Source organism: Lissotriton helveticus, chromosome 7 (genome assembly GCF_964261635.1).
Source record: "Lissotriton helveticus chromosome 7, aLisHel1.1, whole genome shotgun sequence".
Taxonomy (NCBI): domain Eukaryota; kingdom Metazoa; phylum Chordata; class Amphibia; order Caudata; family Salamandridae; genus Lissotriton; species Lissotriton helveticus.
In genome coordinates this window covers 1,247,603,211-1,247,615,215 of record NC_136068.1, presented here as the reverse complement: position 1 = coordinate 1,247,615,215, position 12,005 = coordinate 1,247,603,211, and the positions used below count along the sequence as shown (strand labels likewise).

Sequence of the window (12,005 nt, the reverse complement as noted above, 5' to 3'; positions counted from 1 at the left end):
TTTGGCCTTATCTTCTCCACATCAAACAAAATGGTGTATGTTCTGTCATACATGCATGTACGGTGAGCCTACACATCCTCTAACACAGCTCTATCAACATTCAACTTGTTTTATATAGTCAATTTGATTAATCCCTTGACTAATTAATTTGCTCTCTCAACAATGCCATTAGATTGGGGTTTATAAACCGACTTTCTACAATGTTTCGCATCAGAGGTAAGTTGTGTACCACTGTCTGTAAATAAATAAGATGGTACCCATTCCCTCACTTGGGGCCTGATTCACAAAAGTAAATTTAGACCAAAAGTCTAAGTTTAGTACTACTAAAGTTAGACTTTTGGTCTAAGTTTAGACAGAAAGTCTAATTTAGACCAAAAGTCTAACTTTACTACTACAAAAGTTAGACTTTTGTTCTAAACTTAGACCAAAAGTCTAACGTTAGTATTAGTAAACTTAGACTTTTGGTCTAAACTTAGACCAAAAGTCTAACTTTAGTAGTAATAAATGCCCTTTGTGAATACATAGACTTTTCAATAATCTTCACAATCTTGATAGCCTCCATTCTTTACTGCCCATAATCATTCCTGCATTTTTTTAATATAGCCCTGAACAATCAATCAAACTTATATTATTTCATCAGTCATCTCTCAATGTTGGCCCTTTAGTGGCAGTTCCCTCAACCATGCTGCACATTCTTCCATGATACATTCAATATATGTGGTTGCATGTACAATTTATGTCATGTCATTGCAAAATTGATTGTTTTTGCAAATCTGATCTCTAGTCTTTGCTTCTTTACAAGTACCCACTATTGATTGAAGTTATTTAAGAAAAGTTTTGTATAGCGTGAACAAGACCCTGAAGGGTATCAGAGTGCTTCACAGTAATGGAAGGGAAGAACAAAGTAAAGGGGACAATGCAGAGGGGGTACGAGAGGGTAACATAGTGAGCTACTAAGAATGTACAAGGATATTAACAAACAAACATTACTTAATAAGGTAAGACAGAAAATCATGGACATTACAGCTGTTAGGCTAAAAAAAAAAGGTGAAATCAAAGGACATTTAGCAAACAGACGAACCATGGCCATTTAAGGCAGGAACTTGTTCATTAGGATTGTTTTTACTTCATGTTTGAAGGCAGCTTCTAAGGGTTTCTGCAGATTTCCGGTGGGAGAGAGTTCCAGGTCTTTGGTGCCGAGCCAGAGAAGGCTCTGAGTCTCATTCTCTTTTTGTGAAAGGTCTGAGGGTTGAGTAGTAGAGAATTTGCACTTCTAGATGGTCTGCCCCTTCATGATAATTCCAGTTTTCAGGCCAGGTAGCCAGGGGTTTTGAAGTGGAAGGCTTTGTGTGTCAAACAAGCAATCTTGCATTGTATTCTTTGTACATCATTGGACTGTATATCATTGTGCTGCCTTGCCTAATTATTTGTATTGCGCCTGATTGTGCCGGTGCCATTGCCTATTTGTTCGCGTTTTGAGTGCTTGTGCCCCATTCCTCTTTCGCTTTTGGCTCGCAGCCATCCATTTTATTTTGTTGTTTGTTATTGTGCCTAGCTGCCCGGCTTTGCCCCCGCCTCCCAGCTGCTCCGCCCTCCCACTGATACTGCAGGCCCTGCTCCCCCGTGGTAGCGCTGTGACCATCCTGATCGGATCAGAAGTGGTCGCTCCTCACGCTGCTCCCAGCTCCCAGCTCCCTGATAGGTATCGTAGCGCCAGACGGCAAAAAGACTGCTATATTAATTAACTGCAAACTCGCATTGATCACGCAACCAGTAGTGCCTGACTGCACATTAGTTTAGTAGAATAGCGCTATAGTGCGAAAGTGCGCTTTGTACATCATTGGACTGTATATCATTGTGCTGCCTTGCCTAATTATTTGTATTGCGCCTGATTGTGCCGGTGCCATTGCCTATTTGTTCGCGTTTTGAGTGCTTGTGCCCCATTCCTCTTTCGCTTTTGGCTCGCAGCCATCCATTTTGTTTTGTTGTTTGTTATTGTGCCTACCTGCCCGGCTTTGCCCCCGCCTCCCAGCTGCTCCGCCCTCGCCCCTCCCCACACACCATCCACATATGACAGATGCCTCTACGCGTAGCGGTCACGCGCAGCGGGTGCGCCCCATGCGCGCCGAAGGTGCGCCAAAGGTAAGCCCGTCTATGCCCGTCCACACCTGGACCGCATCCAGCGCCAGACCCCCTGGTCCATGCAAATCCCATACCACCCGCATAATATACGACGCCGCAACGCTGTTAGCCCTTAACCCCAGCCCACTCCCAAACTGCTACCAAGCCGCTCCAGGACACACCCATGGACCTTTCACCTGCCACCCCTGCAAATTCGACTGCATCAGAAGCCACACCAAATCCACAAACTCCAAACAGAGCTCGGACTCCAACCACCTAAAGTGCGTACTGCTCAACACCCGCTCAGTCCACAGACACTCCTTCGAACTCTGGAACCTACTCGACTCTACATCGCCGGACGTCGCCTTCCTTACAGAAACATGGATGAACGCCTCATCAGCCCCCGACATCGCCATAGCCATCCCAGACACCTACAAGATCATCCGAAAGGACCGCATCAACCAAACAGGAGGAGGCATCGCCATCGTCCATAAGAACACCATCCGCATCACGACCAGCTCCGATGATAACCTCACTACCGCCGAACACCTTCACTTCCAGATTCACACCGACCCCAAAACCACACTCAGAGGCTCCCTCATCTACAAACCCCCAGGACCACGCTCACAATTCAGCGAAGACATCGCAAACTTCATCAGCCCACATGCCCTCCCATCCGAGAACTACATTCTACTGGGAGACCTCAACTTCCACCTGGACAAGAAAAACGACAACAACACCACCACCCTTCTGGACAACCTGGCCAATCTTGGACTCAAACAACTCGTAGACACCCCCACCCACTCAGCCGGACATACGCTTGACCCCATCTTCACCTCCAGCAAGTACATCTTCTTCGACCACACCACAGCTCTCCATTGGACGGACCACAGCTGCATTCACTTCCACCACAAAAAATTCACGACCCATAACGCCCCAAAACCAATTCCCCGAAGAAACTGGAACAAAATCACCACCGACCAGCTCTTCTCGTCGCTTCAACAAAACCCCCCTGCCAATTCTTTGGACCCTAACCAAGCAGCCACCAACCTCACACAATGGATCACACACAGCGCAGACGAACTAGCACCCTTGAAAAACCATCAAATCAAGCAAGGTAACAAAAAAGCCCCCTGGTTCAACGAGGACCTCAAGAAATCCAAGAAGCTCTGTCGGACTCTCGAGAAAACCTGGAGAAAAAACCCTACCACTGACAACCTGACCTCCTTCAAGAACGCCACCCGCAAACACCACCAACTCATCCGATCCACCAAGAAATCAGCATTTAAGGATCAACTTGACAACAACGCCCAAAACAGCAAGGAACTATTCAACATCGTCAAAGAATTCACTAACCCCTCCGCAGGCGCTAACGACATCACCCCCTCCCAAGACCTCTGCGACTCCCTATCATCTTTCTTCCACAACAAAATCGCCGAAATACATAACAGCTTTCAAAACCAATCCGAAGACCAACCCACTCCGCCCACCTCCGAACCAAAACTCCCCTCTAACAACCTAGACGCCTGGAACCCAATCACCACTGAAGACACCATCCGCCTGATGAATTCCATCCACTCAGGATCGCCAACCGACCCTTGTCCCCACCACATCTTCAACAAAGCAGACTCCATCATTGCACCCCATCTCGGAGACGTCATCAACTGCTCCCTCAACTGCGCCACCTTCCCGGAAAACTGGAAACATGCCGAACTCAGCGCCCTTCTGAAGAAACCCACGGTTGACCCAACCGAACTTAAGAACTATCGCCCCATCTCGCTCCTCCCTTTCCCCGCCAAAGTCATCGAGAAATCCGTCAACAGTCAACTCGCCACCTTCCTCGAATCCAACAAATCCCTCGACCCCTCTCAATCAGGCTTCCGAGCCAAACACAGCACCAAAACCGCCCTCATCGCAGCTACAGACGACATCCGAACACTACTGGACAACGGAGAAACAGTTGCTCTCATCTTACTTGACCTCTCCGCAGCCTTCGACACAGTCTGTCATAGCACCCTCATACAACGCCTCAGCAACATCGGTGTGCAAGGAAAGACATTGGACTGGATCATATCATTCCTTACCGGAAGAACCCAGAGGGTCCGCCTCCCCCCTTTCAAATCAGAGGCCACCGAAGTAATCTGCGGCGTACCACAAGGATCATCACTCAGCCCCACCCTCTTCAACGTATACATGAGTGCCCTCGCATCCATCGCGCGCCAACACAACCTCAACATCATCTCCTACGCAGACGACACCCAGCTAATCCTCTCCCTCACCAAAGACCCATACACCGCCAAAACCAACTTACACAAAGGAATGAAAGAAGTAGCCCAGTGGATGAAGAACAGCCGCTTAAAACTAAACTCAGACAAAACAGAGGTCCTCATCTTAGGATCGTCCCCCTCTGCCTGGGACGACTCATGGTGGCCACCGACCCTCGGAACCGCACCCACACCTACGGACCACGCACGCAACCTGGGCTTCATCCTGGACTCCTCCCTCTCGATGGCCAGACAGGTCAACGCTGTCTCATCATCCTGCTTCAACATCCTACGAATGCTCAAAAAAACTTCCGTTGGATTCCCACCGAAACTAGAAAGACAGTCACCCACGCGCTGGTCACAAGCTGTTTGGATTACGGCAACACCCTTTACGCCGGAACCACAGCCAAACTACAGAAAAAACTTCAACGCATCCAAAACACCTCTGCCAGACTCATTTTAGACATCCCCCGGCAAGCTCACATTTCCGACCACCTGAAAGACCTCCACTGGCTCCCTGTCAGCAAGAGAATAACATTCCGTCTCCTCACCCACGCACACAAAGCCCTATACGACCTATGACCCGAATGCCTCAACACGCGTCTATCCTTCTACACCCCCTCCCGCCAACTACGATCGTCCAATCAAGCCCTCGCCGCAATTCCGCGCATCCACAGATCCACCATGGGGGGAAGATCTTTCTCCTACTTAGCGGCTAAAACCTGGAATTCTCTCCCCACCCATCTCCGCCTCACTCAGAACCACCTCTCTTTCAGAAAGCAACAAAAAACCTGGATTTTCGATAAGTAAATCACCACCCATCCTCAAGCGCCATGAGACCCTCTGGGTGAGTAGTGCGCTATACAAATTTTGGAACTTGAACTTGAATTAGTCTAGCCTCGGTTGGACAATCGCTTGTACCACCTGTTTGAAGTTCTATTGAGGCAGGAATGGTTTTAGGTTTCTAAGAATCCTCATTTGGGGGTTCGCCCCCTTACACATCTTGCTAATATTTTTCTTCATGCTGAGTCGATGATAAGCAGAGAGCAGTAAAAGGTAGAGAGGTGTTTCATCCAGAGGTCAATCTTCGGGGTGTTCTTAGGAGGGGATATGAGAAGGAATTCTGTGTTGGCGGTGTTGAGCAGGAGGTGGTTTTCGGTTAGCCAGTTTTGAGTAATCGCCAAGGAGGAATTGAGTGAGATGAAGTCTTCAGAGGAATTGATTTTCAGATAAAGTTGCGTTTCATCCAAATACATATGGAAAAGAATGTTCATTGATGATAGAACGTTCACTAGCGGTTCCAGGTAAATATTAAAGAGTATGGAAGTAAGAGCAGATCCTGCTGGACCCCCATGGAGACTGTAGACGTTGGGATAATGTATGATTCACCTTAAATCTTTGGGATCTACTGTGGAGGAAGGAAGAGAACCATTGCAATACCAGAACAGAAAGGCCCATCCTGTGTTCCAGAATGGCTAAGAGGTTATCGTGATTGACCGTGTCGAATGCAGAGGAAAGATAAAGGAGGATTAGGAGGCAGGATTCATTATAGTCTAACATTTTTAAGATGTCATCCGTAATGTGAAATAGCGCCGATTCAGTATTGTGACCACTCCTAATGCCAGATTGGTGTTGATCCAAGAGATTGAAAGTCTCAATGTGCGAGCAGAGTTGAGATTGAAGGTATTTTTCTAGGAGCCTAGCCACAGTAGGGATGTTGGAGATGGGACGGGAGTTGTTGAGATCAGATCTGTCCACATCAGTTTTTTTTAGAATGGGTGACACCTGAGCTGCTTTTAGACATTCGGGGATCTTGCTTTGAGATAAGGAGGCATTGACAATCTTTGTCCAGAGCAGGATGACTGCCTCCTTGATTTCTTTGAAGACAGACAGTGGCAGTGGGTCGCTGAAGTGATTAGAAGGGTTAATGCTAAGAAGGGTTTTGTAGATGTCGTTTTCACTGAGGGGAGAGAAGGAGCCCCACGTGGCCTTGTCCTTAGTGCTAAAACTGTGAGGCTTTAGACTCGCAGAGAGGACAGGTTGAGCTGTACTCTCAAATGAAGTAAGAAGGGCCCTCTTGTCTTCAAGGTCTAGACTGAGGTGTTTAGTTTTCTCCATAAAGGAGATAGCCAGATTGGTGCAAGAAGGTGAAATGTCTGCTGAGTGGAGGTGATTGGGTGCTGTTGCAAATTGCTGTTTGACAATTTCCAAAAGTTTTTTGGGGTGATATGAGGCTTGTCTAAGTTGGGCTCTGAAATAATCAGCCTTAGTTGTCTTGATTTTTTTTATTGTAGGAGCTCCTAACCGATCTAAGGACTTTTAGATAGTACACAGAAGGTTTTGATCTCCATAGATGTTCAGCTGTCCTTAAGTTGGGGCGATCAGAGTTTAGGTTGTTGTTGAACCAGGGTTTGGAGATTTTGGAGGCAGCATTTTTTTGTTGTAGATGTGCTATTGAATCCATGATAGCAGAGATAGTATAGTTATAGATGTCCATGAGATCGTGTACATCAGTCAAATCTTGGGAAGACAAGCGATTTTTACATTCGATAGCTAGGCAGTCCGTGCTAATAGTCCTGAGGTCCCTTTCCTACTGTTTTTTTCTTAGGTTGTACCCTTTTCCTTATCACCTTCCTATTGATAAAGAAGATGCTGTAGTGGTCGGGCCAATCACAAGGAGTAATGTCCTCCAATGTGATGGTATTCCCTTTTGAAATAATGAGGTCCAGAATTTCTCCTGTGTTGTGAGTTGGCCGGTCACAGAATTGGGTAAGGTCCAGATCAGATTGGGAGGCATTAAGACAGATCACCGCTTGGTCATTTGGTTTAGACCAGTGAAGGTTGAAGTCAACGTGGTAGATTTGGGATGCTGAGTGGTCGTCATTGGAGGAGATAATTTCCCTTAGTTGTTCGATGAAGAGTAAGTTATTACCAGGAGGGTGGTAGAGAGTATGAAGGTTGCAAACAGGGAGGTGATTACTAGAGATGTTGAGGCAAAGGTATTCGACTACGGATTTAAGAATTCATAGATACAGTTAAGTACTTTAAAATGTGTTGGCCTTCTTTTCTCAAGGCAGTTATTAGCATTGCTGTCTTCCTTTCTGGACTGAAACTCTTCCCATCTAATGCTACAATATAGTTCTTTAAAATATTGATCTGCTCTCCCCATTCTGTTGGCAGCAGACCCAGGTGGAGCAAGAAACTGGGTAGTTGAATAATAGTTTGTATTTTATAGATCGGAATTTTTGACTGCTGAACAGTGGACACCTACCTATCAGTTCTCACTGCACATGCTGTTTTCCCTAAAACAGGGTAACCAAGGCTGCAATGAAAACCAAAATCAGTCATGGCAGAAATGTTTACATAGATCCACACTGAAGGAGGCTGTCACTAAAACTGCCCATATGTCATGGTTTGGTCACAGCAGCCCATCCTAATTTTAAAACAGATCCTAGCCTACAGCTACCAAGAAAATACCAGAGTGACAGATTAGCTAACACGGCCCTGATGGTAATCATTCTGACACTAAGTTGCGCATTTGCCTTTCCAGTGATGGCCTCCTTTTGTGTGCATAAATTGTGCAAGTGACGTACAAGAATAATTACCAACGTAGGCCGCTGTGATGTGATCAACACTTACATGTGGGACTAAAACGTTGGAAATGGGTTGAAAAACAGTGGCCGACACTAGCCTGGGCCTCTGTGTTGAAATCTCAAAAAACCTGCTTCAGACATTTAAACAATATGTCTGCTTTGAAGCAGCCAGGACCAGCTGCACATTTTGTAGATTTAAAAGAAGTAAGCCTTTTCACGCTTACAAGTTGAAATGAAAGCATGGAACACATACAGCAGTGTTCTTAGTGAAAGCGCCAGCAACTGTTCTGTAAGAGAAACTGCATTTTTAAGAGCAACTTTTTTTATGCATGACTAAGAAATAACTACACACATCATCATTTCCGCGTTGCACTGATTATTGAAAAATATAAGTATTTGCCAAACAAAAATTATTGGCTTAAACTGCCTTTCTTAGAACCAGATACAAAGGCAGTAAGCTAACTGCAGCCACTTCTTTGGCTACCTGTTGTGAATTTTAATTAGGTACCATCACACTCATGGTCAGCCAAGTAAGGGCATGTAAGACACTCCATATACCTGCTATCATATCATAAAGGCGGCCACTGATTACAAATCTAATGTTTGTTTGGAAAGGACGGGACGTAGCTGTCACTCTTCACCCTAATGAAAACACGGGAGCCGAGGAGGTAAGGTGAACACGTCTTTATTCTTGCGTGCCTACCTCCTAACTAACTTCTCCCTCCTACTTCCTTTCTCTTCCTCCGCCCCTTCCCTTCCTGCCTGCCCTGTTGCAGACAGAGGTCAGGCAGTGACATCACGACAGTAGCTATCTCGGAGCAGTCCACGTAATGAACTATCAAGGTATTATTGTCATAGCAGCCCCCTAAGAAATGACAATTTCATATGATCCTTTTTTAGGATCAGAATTCCATAGAGTTTCAGGCACCTCACTGATGTGGACAATTAGCTGGGAGTGAGAATTGTTTGTGTAGGAGAGGAGCCCAAATTGGAATACAGGAACATGACATTTGCTTTCAACAGCATTTCTTAAACTCTGGACATCAGCTGCAAGTGACTAGAAACTATTTAAAACAGAGAGTTCTTTTGTAAGAATTTTGTTTTTTTTAAAACCATTTCCTGTATGGCAGCCTGGTTTCAGTGCCTGAAGCAAATGCACTGATGCCCCATAGTCAGTACTTATTTTGTGAAAGAAACGGGCAGTGATGTCGAAACTCTACTTAAAAGCCTGCACCCACTGCAAATAAACATCGGCGCAATTAATACCAAGGGCCGCAGCCTTTAATCCACTATCAGCCAACTCCTGACCCTTTATCTTACACTTGTAGGTTTCTGCCGTCTCTCTTTGTGACGATATTGCCGTTTTTTTCTTCTTACATCTGTCGGATCTGTGTATTTCCCCCTCTCTTGCACAGAGAAAATATATGATGCGAAAAGATAAGTGCTGTTCCTCAAAAATAAGTGCCGGTGGCCTCCACCGGCAATTACCAGCTCAAATTAAGCACTACCCATAGTAACCTATTTTAAGAAACAAAACGAGATCGTGGTAGAATTTGTTGGTTTAAAATTTTACCTACTACACCTCCTACAAGACCCTAGTGTTACTATGTGGTCAAACTGGATATGCACCGGGCTTAACATTACCGCTGGCGTTTCAATGGCTCTAAATGTAGATGCATATAAGCAAGAATACTAATGTTAGACATGATTATATGGGTTCCATATGACACACAGAAATCAAACATGAATACTCTTCTGCCATCAAACAATAAACATAAAATGAGCTGGTCTCACCTGGAACAAAGCTTCCTGGCACCACCTCTTTATATGCCCACCAACCTTCATGGATTTTTGGTGAATTATGCTGAGCTAGAAGACAAAAGATGTATAAAATCAGTAATTTGGAACAATCATGTAATGTATACACTGATTAAATAGTTCAGTGTCTTTTGCAAGTTTTGACATGTTCAGACTATTTGATCTTAAAGAGAGCTTGCAATGAACTAAGTCAAAATTATTCAATAAGACTTTCTCCAAAGCTTCTAAAAATCTGTCTGTACAATTTAAACACATATAATTTGATTCCACCTATTAAGATAAGGTCTGGTTTTATTGGAGAATGAGGCAGGTTGTTTCCAATGCTAAGCATGTGTTGACATTAGTTGAAACGTCTGAGGCCAAAGAATAGTGGGGTAGGTCAATGTGGTATAATGATATCACTTGACAGGCGAGGATTGGTGTTTGGTGTTTTAAAATGCACTGGTATCGGATCGGAGTAACACAACAATCGGATCGACATTTCTCTCGTTGGGCGAAGACAGCCGAAGCTCGGATTAATGGATTAATGATGACTGGATACCTATCCATGAATCTTTGAAAGAAAGTATGAAACGCGTTGGCTGTGTGTATCGATCAACCTGTGAAAATAATAAAGACGAAATATCCACACTCAGGACTCGTCATTTGACAGCATATTTTATGCTATCTAATGTGTGCCTCTCTTTGCTTTTGGGTTTAGTAGTGTATTAGGTCTTGTGGCAGTGGACCTACAGAGGTGGGCACAGTTTTGTTCTAAATTTCATGTTCAAATACATATAGTGATTATAGCGTGCGTGCGGCTGTCATTTATCCTTCGCTGCCATGGAATTATTTGAAAGTATAATGATATCTCTCAACTATAGAAATAAAAGATATTCAGCCCCTTATAAAAGGAAAAGTTGCATTTAACTGGACTAACTTCTCAATTTTCAAACTGTCCTCCACCTCCCACTTGTGAAATTAAACAAAAAGTTGCAAGCCACTATTGACCAGCAAGATTTGGTCAAGGCCTACTTGTTGGGGTTCTGCACTTACTCTTGTATAGAATTGGCCACCATTCATGTGAGTATTAATGTATTGCAAATCATAAAAATGAGGAAACATTTCTGAATGTGATCGGCTACAAGGTCCATCTCCTTTTCCACTTGTATTTTTGTTCTTCACTTCCTTATGGTTTAGCATTTTTGTTTTTACTCTGATTTGTTGAGCAGCTAAGCAACAATTCAATAAAACATTGTACATATTATTGTGTATATGTTGTTTACGCCTTTTCTCAAGATAGGCATAACGTTTATTCTTCAGCAATTTCCTTGCACATTTTTCTTCATCTGCCATCTTCTCATGAAGGTATGTCTGTCCTTATTTTTAGCATTGTACTGTCTCCCTATTCTCAGATATCTTCTTGTACCTTATGCCATTTTGTAAAGTATTTTAAAATAATATAAAGGGACTTTTTATTAAGGCTAAACTTTTCGCCACAGTTATGGGATTAGTAGAAATCGCGTTTAAGGCTACTTTGAATTATTTATGTTAGCATGCTTGTATTATTATGTATTTTAAATACATTTCATCTTCAGTTTGTCCCAAACATACGTGTTAACACTATGTTGTAGATTAAGTGTAAGTGTTCATTGTTTATTTAATTTACTTTTAATTAGCTGGGCTATTTTTATTTTTTATTAGTTTCTGAATATGGGTCCTTAGCATTCATTTACAGAAATTCGGCAAATGTATAAAAATTAACATTTATATCAATTATTTGTTCCAGTGCTGCATATATAGGATCTTAGCATGAATGTATATAAATTCTACTAATGTATATGCATTTGCATTTATAGAAATATATTTGTTCAAATCAAAGACATGACCTTGATTTCCCTGAGCCCAGTTCTAGTTTCTGTGTTTTTTCTTCTTCTCACCTTTGTCGTCTTGTGTATTTCTATTATAATTTTAATTTCATTGCTTCTGTGGGGGCCTGTTACACTTCCAGGTTTGTGCCTTTATTGAGAATAAATTAATTTATGAACAAGCAAAGGTAATTGGGATGCTTAATGTAGAATCAGGCACGTTTTTTCACTGGAGATAGTTGTCCACTTGGATTGCTTTATGAATGTTTGTGCTTTCAAACTGTTCATATTATGACATTTGGACTATTGTACCTACTTGAGATTAGGTGAGTTACATAATACACCTACATGAGCCTTATTCA

General features: G+C 43.5%; 1 protein-coding gene across 1 annotated transcript in view; it reads right to left on the bottom strand.

Moving 5' to 3' along the window:
* CA10 (carbonic anhydrase 10 (inactive)) overlaps positions 1-12,005 on the bottom strand; it is a 964,183-nt gene that overhangs the window by 649,736 nt on the left and 302,442 nt on the right. Inside the window, exon 2 of the mRNA XM_078650807.1 lies at positions 9,773-9,847. Coding sequence (XP_078506933.1) covers positions 9,773-9,847 — 75 coding nt within the window. The remainder of the gene's footprint in view (positions 1-9,772; positions 9,848-12,005) is intronic.